The sequence below is a fragment of the Symphalangus syndactylus genome, chromosome 23, assembly GCF_028878055.3.
Source record: "Symphalangus syndactylus isolate Jambi chromosome 23, NHGRI_mSymSyn1-v2.1_pri, whole genome shotgun sequence".
Lineage (NCBI taxonomy): Eukaryota > Metazoa > Chordata > Mammalia > Primates > Hylobatidae > Symphalangus > Symphalangus syndactylus.
In genome coordinates this window covers 25750726-25772096 of record NC_072445.2, presented here as the reverse complement: position 1 = coordinate 25772096, position 21371 = coordinate 25750726, and the positions used below count along the sequence as shown (strand labels likewise).

Here is a 21371-nt window from a genome sequence, read left to right as displayed (position 1 = left end):
ATGGCTTGGCCAGTGACCTCCTGTACTAGCGAGAAAGGCAGTGAGGAAGCCACTATTTCCCGGAGCCCCTAGGCCCAGGAGAGTGATTTGTCCAGTTGCTCCACTTTTAAGTGACATGTTTAAATGAGAAGCCACTCTTCCAGAAATTCAATTCATTTGAATTCTACCAATATTTGTGGAGCTTACATTAGTCTTGTTCTGTGCAATGGGCGCAAAAGAGACACAGCCATGGACCCCCTCCCTTGTCATGGGAGTAGCGTGATTGTAGAGCTGGCCGTACGTCTGTCGCCACTTCCTTCCCGTCTCCGTGGCACATGTGATGTGTGCTGGAGCACAGACTGACTGAAGCACACATTCTTCCTGGTGATAGTGGTGGTATGGAAGAGGGCCAGTGGTGAAGGTGGAGGTGATGAGCCATGGGAACTGCAGGGCCCCTGGCCCTTGTTCTCTCCTGCACAACCCAGCCCCAAGGCTGTGAGCCCAAGCCCCAGCCTAAGCCCACCCCCTGCCCCTCTGCAGGCTCTGCGTGCTGCTGCTGGTGTGTGCCGCCCAGGCCTGGCTCATGTGGCGCTTCATCCACTCCCAGCTGCGGCACTGGCGGGAATACTGGAATGAGCAGAGTGCAAAGCGGAGAGTCCCAGCTACACCCAGACTACCAGCCAGGCTCATCAAGAGGGAATCTGGTGAGTGCCAGGGCCCTTGGCAGAGAGTGGAGCCAGGGAAGTCTGTCTGGGATGGGTGGGAGGAGCCAAGGCACCCGGCTTCTTGGGCGCTTCCCAGACCAATCCTGCCAGCTTCTCCTTCCTGACTCCTACCTCAGGGCTGGGGCTTCTAGCTCCCTGATTGGCACGTGGCTGGGTGTTGGCCAGGGACAGGCTGTGGGTGGGGCTGGCCCTAACTAGGCTGGGAGCCCTAGCCACCACGGGGCAGGGAGTGGCTGGGTGGGGAACTCTGGCAGGAAGTGTGTCCTCAGGGTGGCTTATGGACCCCAGCCAAGTGCTGCTGCTGCCGCCGCCGCCCATTCTCAGTGCCGGACGGCGGCCTCTGTCCTCACCTGCCCTTTTGCTCCACATCTTAGCCTGCCCCTGCCTCCCAGCTTGCTGGCTCCTCCTCTGTCTCCAAGAGTGACTCACAGTGACATAGTGCTAGGTGGGGGGTAGGGGTGGGACACTAATCTTTGGCCCCTGCACGCACTCCAGTCATCACCCACCTTCAGCAGGTCCTCAGGCCCTGCCAGCCCCGCACGTTCTGCCCAGCCTGGGGGCCTGTCTGCACCGGGCGCTGCTTTCTGACTCACTTGCTTTTCTCTAGGTGGCCACCTGCTTGGCAAAGGCTTATGTGTGTTTGAACCAGACGCGCGCAGCTGGGTGTGTCGCAGAGTCAGGCCTGGCTGGCGGGGGGAGGTATGGGGCATAAGACTGCAGCCAGTACCTCTGAATTTGAGCAGGCGCACGGAGGTATTTTGAACAATAGAGCACAATTTTTCTGCCAGAGGAGTGTCAGGCATCCGTGCGAGGCCTTGTTCCTACAGCCTCTTGTCCCCCTCCCTTCTGTGGCCACTGCTCCTGGGAGTTCTCGCTGAACTGGAAATGGGCTGATGGCCTGCAGGGGCCTGAGAGGAACTGAGGACAGTGAGACAGTGACAGCATCTAAGTGATTTCGGCGAGTATCTAGTCCCAGCCTCAGGCTTGGGCAGGCTGGCCTCTGTTGTTGCTGGGTTACCGTGTGTCATCCCAGGCCCCTCCTGCTAAAGCGCAGTCAGAGACCAAGCCTCTCAAACAGAGCCACTAGTCCAGGGCCCTGGGGAAGACAGGACCCTCCTGGGAGCCGTCTGCTGGCTTGGGTTTGCTGTGCAAGGCTGCAGCCCGGCGCCCCTTTGGTGCATCCACGTATAGCAGCTGGGCTGCCCGGGCCCCTTCCTTGGCCTGGCCCCACCCTCCCCTCTTCTGCCTTAGCTTCAGCAGAAACACCATGTATGCTTGTCTCTCTCCACTTCCCAGGTTACCATGAAAATGGAGTGGTGAAGGCAGAGAACGGAACCTCCCCACGGACTAAGAAACTCAAGTCTCCCTAAGGCCAAAGTGCTAAGAACAGGAATCCTCTTGGTGGGGGCCCAGCAGGGGGCGAGGAGCCCAGGCCCCCTCCCTGCCTCCTCCTTCCTGCCTGTGATGCTCCGTCTCAAACAGCCGAAACCTGTCTTTCAATGGGGGGGAGGGGGCGTTTCGCTTTTCTTCTTCTTGGCTTTCTTTTATTCTTCCACAAACCATTCTCAATAAAGCCAAAAATCTTTCTCTTTCTCCCCCTCAGGCCACCTCCTGTCCTCACTCCTGTCCTGTGCTGGCTTTTCCAGAATGCCAGGCGCCCATGGCTGGCACCTTTTTGCTTGCTCTGTCTCTTGCCTCATGGCTGCTGCTTTTCCGTTTTACTTCCTAATTTCACCTTATCTTGCAATTTTTCTGTCTGATTTTTACAATGGGAGGGGAGCTAAGATTGCAGTCCTGTCCTTCGGTCCCCCAGGGCCTGCTGGTCAGAAGCCTGGGGCTGGTAGCAGGCCCTTGGTGGTCCTCATGTGGATGGGCAAGAAGAGAGAGCGACCCTCTCGGATCATAATCTCCTTGGTGCCGATTAACTGACGAGATATATGATTCCAGTCCTGCATGTACCATCTTGAGGCACAGCAGCCACTGCTCGTTGTAAATGCCAAGGCATTTGGCTTTGGGACGTGACAACTCAGTCCAGAAGGATGGTGTGAACTCGGTTGGGTCCCGTGACTCAAGCTCCTACCAGTGGCTGGCCACGGATTGGAAGCCAGCCTGTTGTCGCTCTGTGGGGGAGACACGTCTTCCCACTGCTTAGAGCAAGAGCAGAGCAAACTGCGCAGCAGGTGCCTCCAGAAAGGTAATGGTGGCAGAACCCACAGTGGAGTCGACCTAGGCCTTTCTCCAGCAGTCCCGGTTGCCATTGCCTTTTCAGCCATTCACAAGCTTTCAAAACCAAACCAAACAGCAGTTCATAAACCTGCCTGAGATAGGCTGGTCCTCACCTCCAGAGCCAGCCAGCCCCGTCAGGGGCCAAACTTACTACCTTGACTTCATCTCTAGCTGCAGAAACACTAAGCCTCAAGGGCTTCAGCCCCATGCCGGTCCCTTGGTGTCCAGGGAGGGTCACTTGGACCACTGTTCATCTGGCCGCCCTCGTTGAGTGTTCTTTGGAATTGTCGTTTTTTGAGCACAACTACGGCATTTTAGACTGCATGAAACCATGACTGACTGAGAGTCACTCTCTGGGTAGATGATAGGCGCCTTTCTGGCCCCTTCCCTCACAGATTCTTTCCCCTCCCCTCCACCTGAAGACAAGGCCTCCAAGTCCTTATGGTGCCTTGTGAGGACTTTTAGAAGGGGCGTTCAGCTTTAAAAAGGTCCTAATTACGGCCGGACACAGTAGCTTACGCCTGTTATCCCAGCACTTTGGGAGGCTGAGGTGGGCAGATCACCTGAGGTTAGGAGTTCAAGACCAGCCTGGCCAACATGGTGAAACCCCATCTCTGCTAAAAATACAAAAAATTAGGCGTAGTGGCAGGCACCTGTAATCCCAGCTACTCGGGGGGCTGAGGCAGGAGAATCGCTTGAACCTAGAAGGTGGAGGTTGCAGTGAGCGGAGATTGTACCATGGCACTCCAGCCTGGGCAACAAGAGCGAAATTCTGTCTAAAAAAAAAAACAAAAAAAAGTCCTAATTAAGAACCTCCGAACTCTGTTTTGAGGCAAAGGGGAGTAGTTCTTGGTAGGTGCAGGAATAGTAGTGTCATTTGGAGTACTGGTCATCTTTCTGTCATCACAGTAGAAACCAAAACTTGGATTTAGATTCAAAAAGGGGGAAATGGGTCTTTTCATCAAGGCAACTCCCCTTCTCCAAGTCACTTACATCATAGATAAATTTTAGCTTCCCAGTAACTGAGGGATTTGTTTCCTAACGCCATTGAAGGCCTTCATCCCTCTGTACGATAAGGTTGCAGAAATGGGAAGAGCTGCCCGTGGTTGCTTTTGATTACCCTTAGGAAGTGAGACAGTGTTTTTGAAAATATATATTTCTCCCATTTCTCCCTCTCCTTCCCTGACACTTCTCTGGGCTGCACAGCAGAAACTGTGGTAAAAAGGCAGTTTGGTTTCAACACAGCAGACCTGATACGGGATCCCTTAGCCACTTCAGTCAAACAGCCCTGAAAGAGGCTGTAATTGAGTTCAGGCCCCCCACCTTGCCTAATAACTGCAAATGGCGTGTTCAGCCAGCAGCCTCCTAAGCCCACCTTCCTCCCTCATTATAGAACACCCATTCTGGGTGCTTTCCAGGGTGTGTCATTGGCAGGGCTTTACATGCAGGAGGCCTCTCAGGTGGGCCCAGGTTAAACTGTTGAGTTGTGGCTTCAACAGATATGTATGGCATGCTGGGATGTGCCAGGTGCCTGCGTTGTGCCAGATGCTGGAGAGGTAGTGGTGAGCAGAGCAGCTGAAATCTTGCCATCAAGCAACCCTCATTCTCATGCCTGTAGGTTTCCATTGGTCTGTCCCAGGACACTTGGATGCCAGAGACGCCACAACTTGATGTCCCTGTCTCTTGCAAGCTCCCTGTGCTGCCAGTACATCATGCCTTGGATATGGTCCCACCAGCCCAGTGGCTGGGGTCAACTTAGGCTCTGCTTCCCAGTGGACAGGGGTGTGCTAAGGGTTTATTTTATGTAAAAAAAAAAAAAAAAAAAAAAAAAAAACTGAGACCATGAGTGGGGCTGGCATCTTGCCAGCCTGGGCTTCAGGGATGTTTGGGGTGGGGGTGGTTAGAGGGTAGCTGTAGGGTACTTTGTCACCCCCTTCCCTCCGCCACCCTCCCTGGCACGTTTATTTCACAGCAGAGCCAAGTCTTTGGCAGGTTGACACAGACTGTTGCCAGAGCTGAAATAATTCCACTTCATCCTATGAGCGTGTTGGGCTAGCTTGTTCTAATTTTGGCCACTTTGGCTGTTTTCTTCAGTTTTATGCATTCTCTCCTGCCCCAAAGTGCCAAGCCATTTGTGAAGGCTCTGCCAGACACCTCCAAGCTTGAGAGCTCAGCACCATCCACCAAGAGCAGGAGAAAAGACATAACCTACCTCAGCAACTGTGGTCTCTTGACAGCCCTGGCTAACTAACATTTGTGGGGAAGCCAACAGACACAGTAGGAGGAGAGGGAGGTGGCGCCGGTGGACCAAGGATCCGTGCTACCTGCTCCCCTCCTTGGAGGTGCAGTGATGATGGGAGTTATTTTTACCATCCGGGTGCTGATAGCTGCACTATTAATAAATTGCATGTGCTCCTTTTGAAGGTAGGGGATGGTTCTGGGCAAGAGGGGAGCAGGCTGAGCCACGGGGGGAGCTGCTGTCCTCCCTTTCGAGTCAGTTCTAATCCTATGTGTGTCTGGGCCACCAGACCAAAATGGTTGCTGAGAAACTTGTCTGTTCATGTCCCAAGGCCTAACTTCCCAACATTTAAGAAACCCCAATAGACACCTCTGCCCTGGCCACGTTCACAGATCCTTCTCTTGACCGGAAACCCTGGGACCCTAAGAACCCCTGAAGCTTGGGCTGGGTGTGTGCTTCTGGGGTCTCTTTTGGGACCTCGTTTGTCAGTACCCCTTCTTTTTTCTAAGCAGCTAATATGAGGTTGGGTGAAAGAGTGCATCTCATCCCAGGATTCCACAACAAAATTCTTATCTTCCATGGATGCTTTAATTGGAAGTGGGTTGCCGACCCCCTTGTGCCTAGAAAAGGCCTTGGCTTGGGTTTCCTTTGTATGCTTCAGCCTTCCTCGTTGGTTTTTTCTAGTCCTGGTGTGAGAGGTAGGGAAGTCTGCACGTAACTAATTCTTCTGCCTAAGGGCCTATGGCACAAGTGCACAAACTTCAATTCTTGATGTTCTAAGCCCTCTCCTCTAACAGAGGGAGTGCTGAAAGCTTTTGAGTCAAGACAGTGGAGTGCTCTTCCTCCCTCGCTCTGCCTTCCGAGCTTATGGTTCCTTTTCTCAGGAGAGGACTTTAGGGATTATTGGAGGATTAGGTCATTGTCAGATGACTGGAAAACCTAAATAGGATCCCTCTCCCGCCCAAGGTTGTCCCAGTGAGGAAGACTACCAACTTCTCTCTCTACCCCGCTACTTGCATGAGTGTTAGCTCCACCTTGCAAAGGCTGAAGACCAGTTCTCCCCAGTGAAAGCTGCCTCATTCTTTTATGGAGTTCCCTGAACTGGCAGAGCTATAAAGACGAGCATTGGGATTTGCAGTCTCCATGTAGCCTTTTGTGCTTGGCAACCCCTGTAGACTTTTTGTCCCAAGCAGATTGCGCGCGTGCCCGTGTGTGTGTGAGAATAAGTGCCTTACTTTGCTGTGTGGTTTTCACTTGTACTCCGTGGCCAGCCCCCAGCTGCCAGGGCTCGACGGCAGCCAAGGACACCATACCTCAGTACAGTTACCTATAAAAGGGACACGGATTGTGACAGTTTCGCCCCATTTGTTCCTAACCCCGCTGCCCAGCATTAGAGTCTGTGGTGTGTTCTGTTTTGTTTTTGGTTTCTCCCTTGTGTCAGTTCTTTTCTGGCCCAGCTGGGTGGCTGTGGAAGTCTGTGAGGTGGCCCAACCACAAGCATACCTATTAAGGGAAGCCCAGAGCTTCCAGCCCCCACTTCGAAAACTCTCCTCTGGCCCCACATAGCAAGCTCTGCTTCTCCATTATTTTCCCCACCCCCAGATTTTTTTTTTTTAAAAGGCCCACTTGCCGTAACCTCTTTTGGTCTATTTTGCTTCCCATTCAGCCCAAAGTTTATATGATAAAGGTGTTTACGTTTACTTCCCAGTCTCCAGTTCAAGTGCTAACACGTACATGTCTGACTGTTGCAGAACTGCTCCAGCTCCTAATTCAGTGTTACCTTGTTTTAGCCGCAGCAACCCTCTCCCCTGCCCCTTGCCTGCCCACGTTTTTCTCACTCTTCCGGGTTGTGCAATAACTCTCCCAGCCAGTGGTCCTTTCCACAGCCTTTCTGTCCCTTAAAACACCTGCAACTGGGGGAGAAATGGGACCCATGGGAGGGGTAGTCATCATCCCTTAGACAAGAAATAGCCACTTTCCTTTTGTTGTTGTCATTCTCGTGATCCTGGGTGGGTTTCTGTGGCACTCTTTTAGAACATGTAGCATCATCTTAGAGGTCTATTTTTAAAAAATCTGTTGAAGAGGAAAAAACCATTCTCATGATGGGGCTTAAGTCACTGTCCAGGAATAAGATTGGTGTGGTGCCCATGACATCACCGTCACTCTGCCTAAAAGCATTCTAGAGCTTCTTCACGTGGAGAGGAAGGATATTTTGCCAAGCAACAGCCGCAGGTGGATAGCCCTGTTCACCTGATAGGCTCTAGCTGTGATAGTAAATATAATACCACCGTTTCCTTGGGTACAGATTTGAGTGTTCATGTGATGAGACTGTAAACCTCATTTTTTAGTTCCTCTGTTTAAAAAAACATCTGAAGGATGAACTAAGGCTGCTGGTGCCCTGAGCAACTGATAATGCAAATGTGGACAGATTGTCTGTTTTCTACTCTAGCCTGTTCATATGGACCAAATTTCAACAAGGAACTCAAGGAAAATGTGTACCTGCCGTATTTATGCTTTCATGTAAAAGGGTTGGGGGGAGGGGTGTCTTTTTACTTTTGGTGAACTTTTTTTCAAAATCATTTTTCCACTGTTTCTGTCTGGTTTTAAAACAAATTACAGTTTTGTATGGATTTTTTAAATGTACATTTTGGAACAAATGATCAAATATTTTCCAAAATAACAATAAAAGGCAGAAAATTATCAGAATTGTCTCATAATTTCCTTGACGTGCTTTTATACAGTGATGCTTTTAACATGGATATTTACGTTTGCTTAAAGGAGTCTGCAATGAATTTTAGCCCTCATGTCTAATATTTTTCACTATATTAGTCATTTCTTATATATCTTGATCCGTATTTGTCCATTGTGATATGAATTAGGGAATTAATTAGAATTAAGGATGGAGAGTCAGTTATGTCAAGTGCTGGATAGCAATAAGCATCTTTTTATTTGAATCTTTAATAGTAAAGTGGAAAAGGGGTTTTCTTAACATGGGGTTTGTGGGTAGGAATCTCCAGAAACAAGCACATCATCCTTGATGCCTGCTATACTATGACGTTATTTAGCTTGGAGGAAATGGGGTTTCGTTTGTGTAAAGGCCAACAAATATGTTGGTGCTGACTAGAAGACATCCAAGTATTAGTAATAGTGGGGATTGCTGGTGTCACTTACATGGCTGCTGTTGCCTATAGCTGCTTGCTGTGTTTACCAGAACCATCTTTGGAGAGATTTCAAAAGATGAATGCAGTTACAAGTGGCAGTTAGTCAAGGACACCCATGGGGTGTGAGAAAGAGGAAATGTTTGCTTGAGGTGAAGGTGAGTGGTTCTGATGCACGGCAAGCTTCATTGTAGAGTTGGGTCCTGCTCTGCCGTGAGAAGCTAGGTGAACTCAAGCAGTTAACCCTTCTGAGTCTTTTTGCTCATCTGTGTCAAAAGGGTTTCATGTTTTGCGGGGAATGGTGGTGAGAGATTTAGAGATACTGAATGCTAAGTTCATGGTACATATAAAGCACTCAAATTGGCTTTTTAAAATGAACTTATGTGCCAGCAGGATATTCAGGAGTCACTTACCCAAGTGGATTCTCTGGAGACAACATTTAGAGAAGTCTTCTCTACCTATTCGTCCCAAATACCCTCAAAGCCTATAGATATGGATTTGATACACCTTAACTGGATGGTATTTTCAAGGCCCCCGGATGGTGCAGACAAGGTACAGGCCCAGGTTTCTGAGTAGTAGCTAACTCACAGCCCATCTTTACCCACAAGACAGATTTTTATTAGTCCCAAAGCCGTAAGCACTATAAGCAGTCTTAGTCAAATTCTTCAGTTAGACCTGATAGCTTCAGCTACCAGTGCTAATCTTAATTCTCATTCTCTCTTTCTCTCTCTGTGTGTGTGTGTGTGTGTGTGTGTGTGTGTATTTGAATCTTTCAACTCCCTGGTGGCCAGTTTGAAGTGATCATTTCTGCTTCCTACAATATTGCTTGCTACAGGCTAATGCTCAGCTCTCTTCCATCACCTGAACCTAACACTCCAGATGCATGCCAGCTATAACTGTAGCATAAGGTAATTAGTGATGTCTAATGGCTGCACTGCCATTAAGGATTTTAGTAGAAAAAGTGATTTGCTCTGACATTTGTGGCTCCTATACTTGCTGCTTTGTATAAACAGGTGAGCAGTGAGTGTTTGGACACCATAGAAATGGCCTGCTGGCTTTGTTCTTTCATGAAATCGCTTTTATACCTTGTGTTGGTGCTGTCAGATCTCAGCTTCTCAATCTTAAGTAAACTTAAAAGGAGATGCAAGGCAAGAAGTGGACAGCAAACTTAAGGAGTGTATGTGGATAGTGCCGATTTTATTGAAGACAGTTCCCTCTGAGACTATAGGCCTAGCTACTCAGAAGGCTGAGGCAGGAGGATTGCATGAGCCCAGGGGTTTGAGGCTGCAGTGAGCTATGGTCACACCACTGCATTCCAGTCTGGCAACAGAGTAAGACCCTGTCTCTAAAAAACAAACACAAAAACAAAACAGAACAACCAAAAATAGGCTAGAGGATGCTAAATGAGACTTTCCTAAATCTCCATTTTGGCTGAGACCCAAAGCTGGTGACAAAAATTGGCAAATATTTCCATATGTTGCAGATTTGCTGCCGATCCGTGAATGACTTGCTAAGGAGTAGCCCAAAGCTCCTCTATCACAGGAGGCAAGAGTGATGGAGAAAATATCAGAAAGTGCAAGCTTCTTGAAAGGGGCTGGAGTGCCTTGGGTCTGCAAGCTAAGCGAGGGGATACTTTAAAAGACTCAGGGTTTGACATGTGTCTGTCCCCTGGAGTTTGGAGAGCACAAGATTTGGGGTACCTGGTTCTCCCCTGAAACAGTCTAAAGGAAAGGGATTGAGCTGCCTAATTACACAGCCAAGAGAGCCATCTGGGTGAGAACATGGCGAGATTGCACACCCTGGAAGGTGTGTCAGCCTGAAAGGGCCTCCTGGGAAGATCAGAAGGAGCCTTGGAGAGCATACCATTAGAGCCGGGGTGGTCAGGTACAGAGTGGGTCCCCTCCATCTGAGAGTGGTGCACTGGGCAGTTTCCGGTTGGAAAGAGTTCTAAGAACTCACCAAAACGGGGCTCTGAGCAAAGGACATGGAATCAACCTAGGTGCCAATCAATGGTGGATTAGATTTTTTAAATGTGGTATACCTACACCATGGAATACTATGCAGCCACAAAAAATGAAATCATGTATTCTGCAGCAACATGGATGCAGCTGGAGGCCATTATCCTAAAGTGAATTGATGCAGGAACAGGAAACCAAATATTGCATGTTCTTACTTCTAAGTGGGAGCTAAACATTGAATACACATAGACATAATGATGGGAACAATAGACACTGGGGACTACCAAAGTGGGGAGGGAAGGCGGGGGTATGTGTGGAAAAACTACTTACTGGGCACTATGCTCACTACCTAGGTGCAATATACTCATGTAACAAACCTGCACATGTACCCCCTGAATCCAAAAAGAGAAAAAAGGTGCTCTGGGAGAAACAGTCAGCTTTTGGGCACATGTCACTCAGACCTGGCCCCACATTACGACATTACTAGCCACAGAAATAAGACTTTGCCCTTTTTCTCTGGTTTCTACCCCCTTAACCTTTCCCAGAGCCCACAAGGGCTAGAAACAGCAGCATGGCTGAATAGGAACAAAGGGAGCAGAGGACAGAAAGAAGGGAGTAAGAAGAAACCACTATCATCACCCCAGTATACACACACTCTTTACCACAGGCTTCTAAGCCTGGGGAAGGACTGAGCTGGGCCAAGCAGGATAGAGCTTGGTAATTTTTAAGCTGAAAAAACTTCTAAAATACAGATAGTCCCCAACTTTCAATGGTTCAGCTTATTTTCCTACTTTACAATGGGCTTATCAGGGTTATTAAATGTGTTTTCAACTTGTGATATTCTTACTTATGTGAGTTTATTGAGACATAACCCCATAAGTACAGGAGCATCTGTACTTGAAAGTAAGATACTGTTTTAAATAGTTATAAGTGACTGAGGGTAAAACAAAACAAAACACGGGTTATTCCCAAGATAATAACCTGGAACAGAAAAGGAATCAGTATAATACATTCACAGCCCTTTCAATAAGCTGGTTACAAGTGGCTGAGCTCGTTAGGGAAGGAAACACCAAGCGAAGTTCCCTAGAAGTTCTGAGAGGGCAAAGCAGTCTGAATTCTGTGTAACTCTATCCTCATTCATACCACATTTCGGGTGGCTTGGGGGAATTTGAGATAGCATGTTTAAAGATGAACTTAGTGGCTGACTTCAACCAAAGAGCAGCGCTGTTTGTAAAAAGCCAGTCAGAGCTCACTAGAGAATAGTAACTGCAACTAGTCCTTCCTTCCTCTCTCAAGGCCAGGCTCTCTAAAAGCAGTATTTTTCTAACCTTTTTTTTTTTTTTTGAGATGGAGTCTTGCTCTGTCACCCAGGCTGGATGGAGTGCAGTGGCGTGGTCTCGGCTCACTGCAACCTCTGCCTGCAGGGTTCAAGTGATTCTCCCATTTAAGCCTCCCGAGTGGCTGGGATTATAGGCACATGCCACCACACCTGGCTAATTTTTGTATTTTTAGTAGAGATGGGGATTCACCATGTTGCCCAGCCTGGTCTCGACCTCCTGACCTCCAGTGACCCACCCGGCTCCACCTCTCAAAGTGCTGGGATTACAGGTGTGAGCAAGTGTTCCCAGCCAAATATTTTTATTTTTATTTTTTTTACTACAACCCACATCAAGAAATACATTTTACATCATGATCCAGTAAATACACTCTCATTTGAAACAGAAACCTCAGCCCAGCATGGTGAAACCATGTCTCTACTAAAAATACAAAAAAAAAAAAAAAATTAGCTGGGTGTAGTGGCGCATGCCTGTAGTCCCAGCTACTCGGGAGGCTGAGGCAGGCGAATCACTTGAACCCGGGAGGCAGAGGTTGCAGTGAGCTGAGATCACGCCACTGCATTCCAGCCTGGGTGACAGAGCAAGCCTCTGTCTCACTCAAAACAAAAGAAAAAAAGAAAAAATACCCTGCTAGGTATACCAGCTATTTTCTATTACATTCCTTTTTTTTTTTTTTTTAAATGCAGGTCTAATGGGCCTCAAACCACAGTTTGAAAAACAGGTGTAAATTTCCCTCAGTGTCAGTGTGGGCAGATGGGTAGTGGTGGGGCCATTGACAAGCAGCAACAGCGATACTGCATACTGATTCCAACATCCCAGATGATGCTTCTAGAGAATTCTAACATTCCTCCTGCTCTTGATCATTCTTCATCTGAATTAGTCAGGGTTATCCAGAGAAAGAGAACCAATAGGATATATGTGTACACATATATGTGTACACATATATATGTATATAATACTATATATACACATATACATACTATATATACACACATATATATACATATAAACGTGTGTGTGTATGAATGTATATATATATATAATATATATATATGTAGAGAGAGAGAGAGAGAGAATTATAAGAAATTGCTCACACAATTATGAAGGCTTACAAGTCCCAAGATCTGCAGGGTAAATTGGCAAGATGGAGACCCAGGAGAGCTAAAGGTATAATTCCAGTCTGATTCCAAAGGCCTAAGACTTAGGAGAGCTGATGGTTTAGGTCCAGTCTGAAGGCCAGCAGGCTCCAGACCAAAAGCTGATGTGTCCATTTGTGTCTGAAGGCAAGAAAAGGCTGATGTTCCAATTTGAAGCCAGTCAGGCAGGAGGAATTCTCTTACCTGGGGAAAGGTCAGCCTTTTTATTCCACTTATGTCTTCAAATGATTGGAGGAGGCCCACCCACATTAGGGAAGACTATCTGTTTAGTCTTCTGATTCAAATGTTTATCTCATCCAAAAATACCTTCAGAGAAACCCCCAGAATAATGAAATATCTGAGGCTGGGCACAGTGGCTCATGCCTATAATCCCAGCACTTTTGGAGACTGAGGTGGTAGAATTTCTGGAGCTCATGAGTTTGAGACAGGTTCAGGCAACATAGTGAGACCTTGTCTCTACAATATAATTTTAAAAATTAGCTGGGCATGGTGGCTTGAGCCTGTTGTCCCAGCTACTGGGGAGGCTGAAGTGGGAGGATCACTTGAGCCCAAGAGTCTGTGGCTTCACAGAACTAGGATAGTGCCACCACACTCCAGCCTGTATGACAGAGTGAGATCCCATCTCTAAAAAAATTTAAAATATTTTTTAAAAAAGAAATTAAGGAAATATTTGGGCCCCCTGTGGCCAAGCCAATTTGACACACAAAATTAGATATTGCTATACCCCTATCACCCTAAATAAGGCACCAATCTTAGATCCTATTAGATCCAATTTAGTTTCGACTTCAGTAGTAGTGAAATAAGAACGAAAACAAAAATAAAACTTCAGGAACTCTGTAAATACCTCTATGAAGAGTGTAAGGTGTATTTCAAAGCATAGTTCCAATATCAAAAATTGTCTTGCATTTTCTCATCAGCAGGTCAGTTTGAGAAAGCACGAACAAAGTTATAGTAGTTAATCTTGCCTTCTCCATGAGAGCACATCCTGATTAACTGCAAAGAGCAAACAGAATAGGTGAGACAGATCTGCAGGGCTTCCGTCAGCTCAACTGCAGAGTGCACTTATACATAATGATCCCCAGCCTTTGTAAATCAGTTCAGAATTTTTGTATCCTCAAGTTGATTCTGAAATGATCCTGTGAACCTGGCAGGTGGGACAGACATTATCCCCATCTTACACTTAATGAAACCAAAGCTGGATGGAGTAAATGACCTTCCCTGTTGAAGGATGAAAGAATGAGGGTCATGATCAACTCAGTATACCACTGGAGGCTATATGAGTAAACAGTAAACTGTTTCTCACGAAAGCAGGATGTTGGCAAACTGACAAACTGCGTCTGCTGCCCAGAAGGAATGCTGAAGGCAGTCACCACCCAGGCACAAGTGTTTCTTGTGATTAGACACATCTGAAGCCTGTTAGCAATAATGTGAACCTGTGATCAATTAATCCCTGCTCTTTCTACCCAATAAATATGAAGGGCTGTAGAGGCTCGGGCGGTTGCCTTTGCTCATTAGAAGCAGGGAGCTCTCTTCTTTCCCTTCCTTTAAAATAGTTCCTTTTGTTTTAAGTTTTCATTTCTGCTTTCATCCTCCTTTGTTAACTCTCGTAATGACGGTCTCAAGTAGTAACAGTAGTAATTGTCGTAGAGACGTCTCAAGTAACCGTGGCAGTCTGCCGCACTTCCCAAGATTTCAGAACTAACATCCATATTTATAAAAGCACTTTTAGTTGTTTTTATACTCAAATAAAAGACTGTCCACTCAGCTCATGAGGAGTAAGACTTTTTAAATAGCAGGCTCTTGCTACCACAGCCTAACAGAAGGGTCTGGTTATGCCACTGCTCAACCTGTGTCCTTGAAACTCAACTGTGACTGGTAACAGACTGATTTTCTGTGGTTATTTTTATAAGACGTGCAAATCTGTCCCACCCCCACTTCCCTGCTCCACTTGCCAATGACTGCTATCCCTCTCTCCCATGTCAGTTCCCACATCAGAGTATGAATTTGAAAATCAAAAGTTGGGCATGCTGTCAACCTAAAATTTGGGGAGCTAAATGTGTGTTTGGTCCACATGAACAAATACTCTTCTATCTGCCCTCCTACTTACTCCCTGCTAATGTTTCTGTCTATGAAAAATCCTCATCTCCAACCTAGTCACTAGCCCTAAACCAAACTCTTTCCTAAATGACTCTTAAATTCTGAACACCTGTTTTGGCTAAAAGATCTTTAAAAAGGCCTACAGAACCTCAATATTTTTAATCAGTAAGAATTTCTCAATGATAATAAGCCACAGTCCTTGGCATTTCTCAGGGGGACTTTGTTCTGACTTCCAAGGGAACCCTGGCTAAAGGGTTTATAATGAAGAAAAGGCATGAAAGTCCCCCTTCAACTCACTTATGAAAATTCAAGGAAGAAAACTTCCATGCCCTTTCTCCATCAGCTGCTGGCCATGCTACCATTACTACTGACAGATGCCACAGCCCTCCCGCAGTGGTCACGCCTTCTTCCATGCTAACCCTACTGATGGGCCAGTGTAGGCATCAGCTGTGAAGGGTATCAAAGGCTGCCAACCAGTCTGCTCAATCAACTTATCCTTGAGTCTCCCCTTGGTAGCTGCCCCTCCTGATCGTCTCTGTTGCCCTTCTTCAGTCCTGACATATTGGTCTAGTAACCACTCTGTGTTGTTCAGCCCCAGGCCCACTTACAGAGATGCCCTGCAACAGCAATTAGAAAAGAATGCCAATGCTAGAATCAATGGGCAATACCTAATCAGGACAGAATAGTAGATCTGATCTGAACACCCTAAATCTGGCCCAGTTATAGTGAAATACACATACAATTGCCTTTAGGAAAGAATGATCAGTGCTTAGCCTCTGCAATCAACTCAGAAGAGTAATTCATACTGACCTCCTTAACCAAGGAGTCATCCACTGGGACGTTAAGCGATTCACAGATTTTAAAGAACATGTCTCTGTCCACATATCCTGAAGCTTCCTTGTCATAAATTTGAAATGCCTCACGAATGTTGTCTTTGCATGAGTGATCTTTCAGTTCCTTCTGAATTGTGTCTATTAATGCTTCCAATTCCTGCACGCCTGGATCCTTTTCAGTTTGCTTGCTGTAGAGAAAGGAAGGAAATGACAGCACATGGTATTTATTCTTGATCAATCTCATCTCAGTGACCAAAGTTCTTACTTGATGAAATCAGGGAAGCTTCTAATCATAGCTTTGAGATTGAGCTGACCAATAACTGAACACTTGCCCACAGGGCTGTGACCTCCACTTCAGGAAGGCCTGACTGGGGGCAGTTTTTGAATTTCCTCCCTTCTTGCTCAGCCTCCTTTCCTGCCATCTGTTAATCACTGCACCACAAGGAGGCAAATCTAATACCACCACCATGCCAAATTTGGTATCTGTGGGAATCACATCATTGTCTCTTACTACTGTTGCAGATTAATGTTTCCTCATCTACAACTAAATGCCTGAGTGATATATATATAGAGATTACAGATATAGATATAAATATATAGATATAGATCTGTAGCCAAGAATCAACCTTTTATAGTTTTAATATTATTCCCTCTCCAATTAACACTGAATTTTGTGAAAGGTTATCTATGGAAGCTAAGAGATTGCTCTGTGAGGTAGAGTGAGAAGTTTTGGGCTCAGCATTTACTGAAATTAAGAGAGAATAGTAACACAGGGTGTTGGGAAGAGAGAGGTCTAACCCTTCAAAAAACAACCACAATAAGTAGAGGCTCAATTTTTATTTCCTCTGAACATGAAGGTACAGTTATAAAATTAAAAATTTTTGAGCTGAAAGATTCTCTCATATTTCATCTTCATAAATCCTTTTAGAACAAAATGGGCCAAATAAACTCAGTGAGCATTCTTCCCTCTTTCAGTGATGAGAAAACACACTTGAAGACCCGAGTGACTGATCCCAGATCCCATGTCAGCGGCAAGACTAGCACTCACATCCCACTCCAGTTCCAACATATTCTCTGAATTATGCCCAGTCACCTCTCACTGAATTCCTCTCCTTCCATAACTTGAAAACTATCAATCTACCATTGCTTTTCTGTATTTATTTTTCTTGTGTATAATATTTTTAAAGTTCACTGTTGCAAATCACCTCTTTTTAACTTATTTCCCTCTTTTACCTGCTGGCAAGTCTTGCTGGGGAAGGTATAAAGTGGAATAACCTTTCAGGAAAAATTTGGAAACATGAAGCAAAAGTCCAGCAAATAGTCTCAAATAATTTATCCTAAGGAAATAATCATGGGTTGTATGCAAAGATACAACTATAAGATTGTTTTGAGATAGCCTAAATGTCCAAAAATAGGGAATTAAATAATTTACACTACAATAAAGCAACAGAATAATACTGTAGCCATTGACAACGCTGCAGAAACAGTATAAAGACATTTTTAGTGAGAAACTCAAGACATAAAAGTATGTATAGAGTGTTACCTTGTGTTATAAAAGTTGTGGGGGAATAAGAGTATATACTTAAAGTTGCTTATATTATTTAAAGAAACTCTGAAAAGATATTCAAAAAAATCAATGAAAGAGGTAGTTACCTATGGAGAGTGGAGGGTAAGAAGTAGTTACATGAAAGATGGGGTAGGAGCAAAGCTTTTCCTTGGTCCCTTCATATCTGTGTCTTAAAATATTTCATTTCACAAGGGTTCATGATAGACTATCAAGTGAAAAAAGCAAAATAGTATTACAGAATTTTCCACTTTATATGCATCTTTAAAAACAAAATATTAGAAGTAGTTATCTCTGAGTTATAAGATTTTCAAAAATTTTTGTTTATTTCCATTTGTATTACCTAGATTTTTATTCCCTAAATTTTCAAATTCTGGTCATGTGTTACTTTTGTAGTAAGCCAAGAACAATAAAAATTGTTGTAATAATCCCCAATATCTAAATGCTCTCTGGCATTATTAATTATTAGAAGCAGAATATGTTTATCTGATGAATGTAATTCAAATCATATATACTAAATTATCATGACCACCAGTGAGCTATTTTAGTGGCAGAAAGCAGTCAAGCCTCAATCTTCTATGTGTTTCCAAGAACTAGAGCCATGAAACATATAAAGTTAAAATGTGATCATCCAATCATTTGGGGAAAGAGACAATAACTCTCCCTTTCCCAAAGAAGCCAGATTCCCATTCCCCTTTATACAGCAGGAAAAACACTCATGGCATCTGCTGCCTTTGAGCAAGATGGAGTAAATTCACAGATAGATGACAACAGGTGGTACTGTTTAAGGAAGAGCTAGTTAAAGTTACAGCCCCTACTTTATTGCCAAAGCCCAAGTCAGGGCACATTCTGGAAAAGAGCTGCAAGTTACAGGGCAAGGTTTGCTCACATGGGTCAACAAGAAAACAGAGGGACCAGCTGGCTATGCCCAACAGGGACTGCCAACTGAGAGGTGGCTGGAGGTCCTAACATGCTGGGTGAAGACTCTGCCAAGCCCTCCAATGACCTTCCTTAACTTCCATAAAAGTGAACATGTTTTATAGAATGGCTAATCTTCCAGAGGTAAGAGGGATGTCACAGTTTTCTGTGTGCTCTTAGAATATTTTGCTATGAGCATCCTGGCAAAGTCCTCCACTTAGAAAATGAGACAGATAAGCAAAAAGAAGGAATAAGGAAGAGCAGGTGTGCTAGAAAGATGAAAATGACAATGGCTTCATTTTTAGTTGTACAAAGTGAGAGATGCTGGTGGCTCAGATGGACAGACATGTTGAAAATAGATTCAGCAGAACGGAGAGCAATTCAGATACTGCAATGTCGAGAAAGTATAGAGAAGGCAAGCAAGAGGACCAAAAACAGGACCTTGAGAAATGCCAACCTAGTAGACAGAAGTAGGAAAGACACACACAATAGGCTTTAAGAGAGGTAGGACTACCAGAAACTTTGAATTTCCAGAACTCAAGAGAGGATTTCAAAAGAGGGGTGATAAAGAGTAATCAATATTATATGTAGATCAGAAAAACTAAAGACTAGACCAAGGGGTCAGCAAACTATGACACCGAGGCCAAAGCCAACCTGCTGCCTATTTTTTATACATAAAATTTTATTGAAATACAGCCATTCCTATTCATTTATGTATTGTCTATGGCTGCTTTCATGCTGTAAGGGTAGAGTTGAGTAGTCATGCCAAAGAAGGTATGACTGACCCACAAAGCCTAAACAATTTACTACCTGTCCCTTCACTAAAAAAAAAAAAAAAAAAAAAAAATGCCAACCCTTCTCTAGATTGTGAGCTCCCTATTCTCTCATATAATTGCCTAAGCATTTAATATAAAGTTTGGTATATGGTATAAGCTCAAATATCTGTTGAATTAATGACTAAATGAGAAGAGTCCATTATACTTGGAAACAATCAATGACCTTCAAGAAAGCAATTTATGAAGCAGTCATTTAAAAAAGTCAAAAAGATTCTGGAGCAGTCAGGAGGGAAGTGGTTACAGACACAAAATAGAAGAATTAGATGTGAAGAAATAGGAGGAGTTACTTATCTCTGACAAAAGAAGGTAAAGAGAAGAAGAGTGATAGTAGAGAAACATTCTAAGATAAAGAGTGAGAAAACTGATGAAGCCCACGTTGGATCATTTGATCTCATATTTGAAACCAATTACTTCCATTTCCTTAAAGAAAATGGAAAAGGAAATGAGAATATTTGGAAAATTCTCATGGGAAAAGTAGCTAGAAGTGAAAAAGAAAAGGATTAAAAAGGTAACTGAGTAAGTGAGTAGGGGCCTCTTGAAGCTGAAGTGCACAAATGGGCATGTTAATGGAACAGGAATAATACATATGAACAAGTGTGTGTATGTATCTATGCTATTCACACATGTGGATTTCCTGTGGAGGGTGGGTTAATAAGTGTGTGCATTTGCTGTCCTTAAGTCTAAGTTCAAAATACTGCAGTGGAGGACCCCAAACCCAAAGAGTATTTAAGAACTTGAAGATGAAGTTAATACTCAGTTACCTATGCATTATTCTAATTTTCTGGCTCAGAGAAAGCAAATGGCCAACTCCAAATTTCATCATCTTAGAACTGACAATTGACATAAAAAGTACTGGTCTGACAAGTACTCATGATCCCCTTTCATGACTCTTTGCAATGAGTGGCAAAATACATTTATAACTGCATTTCCTTAGAGCAGGATTCTTTATCAGATGGGTGAGTCGGGAGCTAAATGCAGAATAGCTAAGAGAAACAGAAGATGCGACAGTGGATTTGTATCGTCTCCATGTGTTTTTCCTAACTCATCTCTCTGACCCATAACAAGAGAAGAAGGGCGGGGGTGAGGATCAAAATGAGGATGGCAATGGATCTCTTAACCCATATCGTAGTCCATTTGTGTTGCTATGAAATAACTGAGGCTGGTAATTTATTTAAAAAAAAAACAGAGGCTTATTTGGCTCAGAGTTCTGCAGACTGTATAAGGAACATGGTACCAACATTTGCTTCTAGTGAAAATGTCAGGCTGCTTCCCTTCATGGTGGAAGGGGAAGGGGAGCAGACATGTGCAGAGATCACATGATAAGAGAAGAGGCAAGAGAGAGAGAGTAGGTGGTGCCAGGCTCTTTTCCACAACAGTTCTCATGGGAACTACAAGTGAGAACTCATTCCTATGAGAATGGCACCAAGCCATTTATGATGGATCTGCCCTCAGGATCCAGACACCTTCCATGAGGCCCATCTCCAACACTGGGGATCAGATTTCAACACAAGGCTTGGTGCGGCCAAACAAACCATATCCATATGGCAACTTAAAATTTGAATTTCTCCTTATTTTTACTGATATCATAGTCTAAGAGTCACAGTGGTATCTTTTCCTCATTACTACATTTTTAAAAACTTAAATTACTAAATTTAAAAAAATTTTAAAGATGATTTAATTAGTGGTATGCTGAAGCAAGAAGCTTTCCAGTGTCTGCTGGTATTTGCATAAACAAGGGACAATTACAGAAAAAAACTTTCGGGAAGTACTTGAATTAAATATATGACTATGAATATGAAGTGGGCCTTTAATGCTGTCCAACCACCAAACTATGCTTCTCTAGTCCGTTCAGCCTCCACTTTCCTGGACAGCTGTCATATTTGTTTAAGTCCTGAGGCTTTTTTTTTTTAAAGATGTGTCCATGAAATGAGACAATTTTTTTTTTTTTACATTTTAACATCTCTGGAATTAACATGCATTTTCAATTAATGATATGGATTATATTTGGCAATTTTTTCTTTCTTAGTAGTAGCTAAAATATGTTGTTTTAAATTTTATTTTATATTCATTTTATTGATATTTATATATTCAATAAAATAGAGCATTTCATAACTTCTCCTCTCTCTTGAAACCTCCAACATCTCCCTCTATCCTCACTCTTTCAACTGCACTACTATCACGAAACAATCACAAGGGCCTCCCAATATCTACCCACCTACCAGAATCTGAACCCACGTATGCTGCCTTTTGCCTGCTGCCCTAGATCAAGGTTTTAAAGAGTAATCCCAGGACCCGTGGAGGTTCCCAAGACCCTTCAGGGGTCTGTGAAGTCAAAATTATTCTT

At 44.5% G+C, this 21371-nt stretch overlaps 2 protein-coding genes across 6 annotated transcripts in view; one reads left to right on the top strand and one right to left on the bottom strand.

The window, feature by feature from the left end:
• Nucleotides 1–7869, top strand: part of TRAM2 (translocation associated membrane protein 2) — an 81853-nt gene extending 73984 nt beyond the window's left edge. Inside the window, exons 10-11 of the mRNA XM_055264455.2 lie at nt 520–683; nt 2001–7869. Coding sequence (XP_055120430.1) covers nt 520–683; nt 2001–2074 — 238 coding nt within the window. The 3' untranslated portion in view covers nt 2075–7869. The remainder of the gene's footprint in view (nt 1–519; nt 684–2000) is intronic.
• The window catches only part of EFHC1 (EF-hand domain containing 1), a 172269-nt gene that overhangs the window by 18029 nt on the left and 132869 nt on the right, over nt 1–21371 (bottom strand). For 3 of the 5 annotated variants that reach the window (XM_063632143.1, XM_055264453.2, XM_055264454.2), the window contains 2 exons: nt 15687–15897; nt 13537–13772 (listed from right to left, as the gene is read on the bottom strand). In XM_063632143.1, the coding sequence (XP_063488213.1) occupies nt 13701–13772; nt 15687–15897 (283 nt within the window). In that variant the 3' untranslated portion in view covers nt 13537–13700. Of the gene's footprint in view, nt 1–13536; nt 13773–15686; nt 15898–21371 lie in introns of those variants that run through there. The other 2 variants (XR_008654341.2, XR_008654342.2) reach the window with 2 other exon arrangements.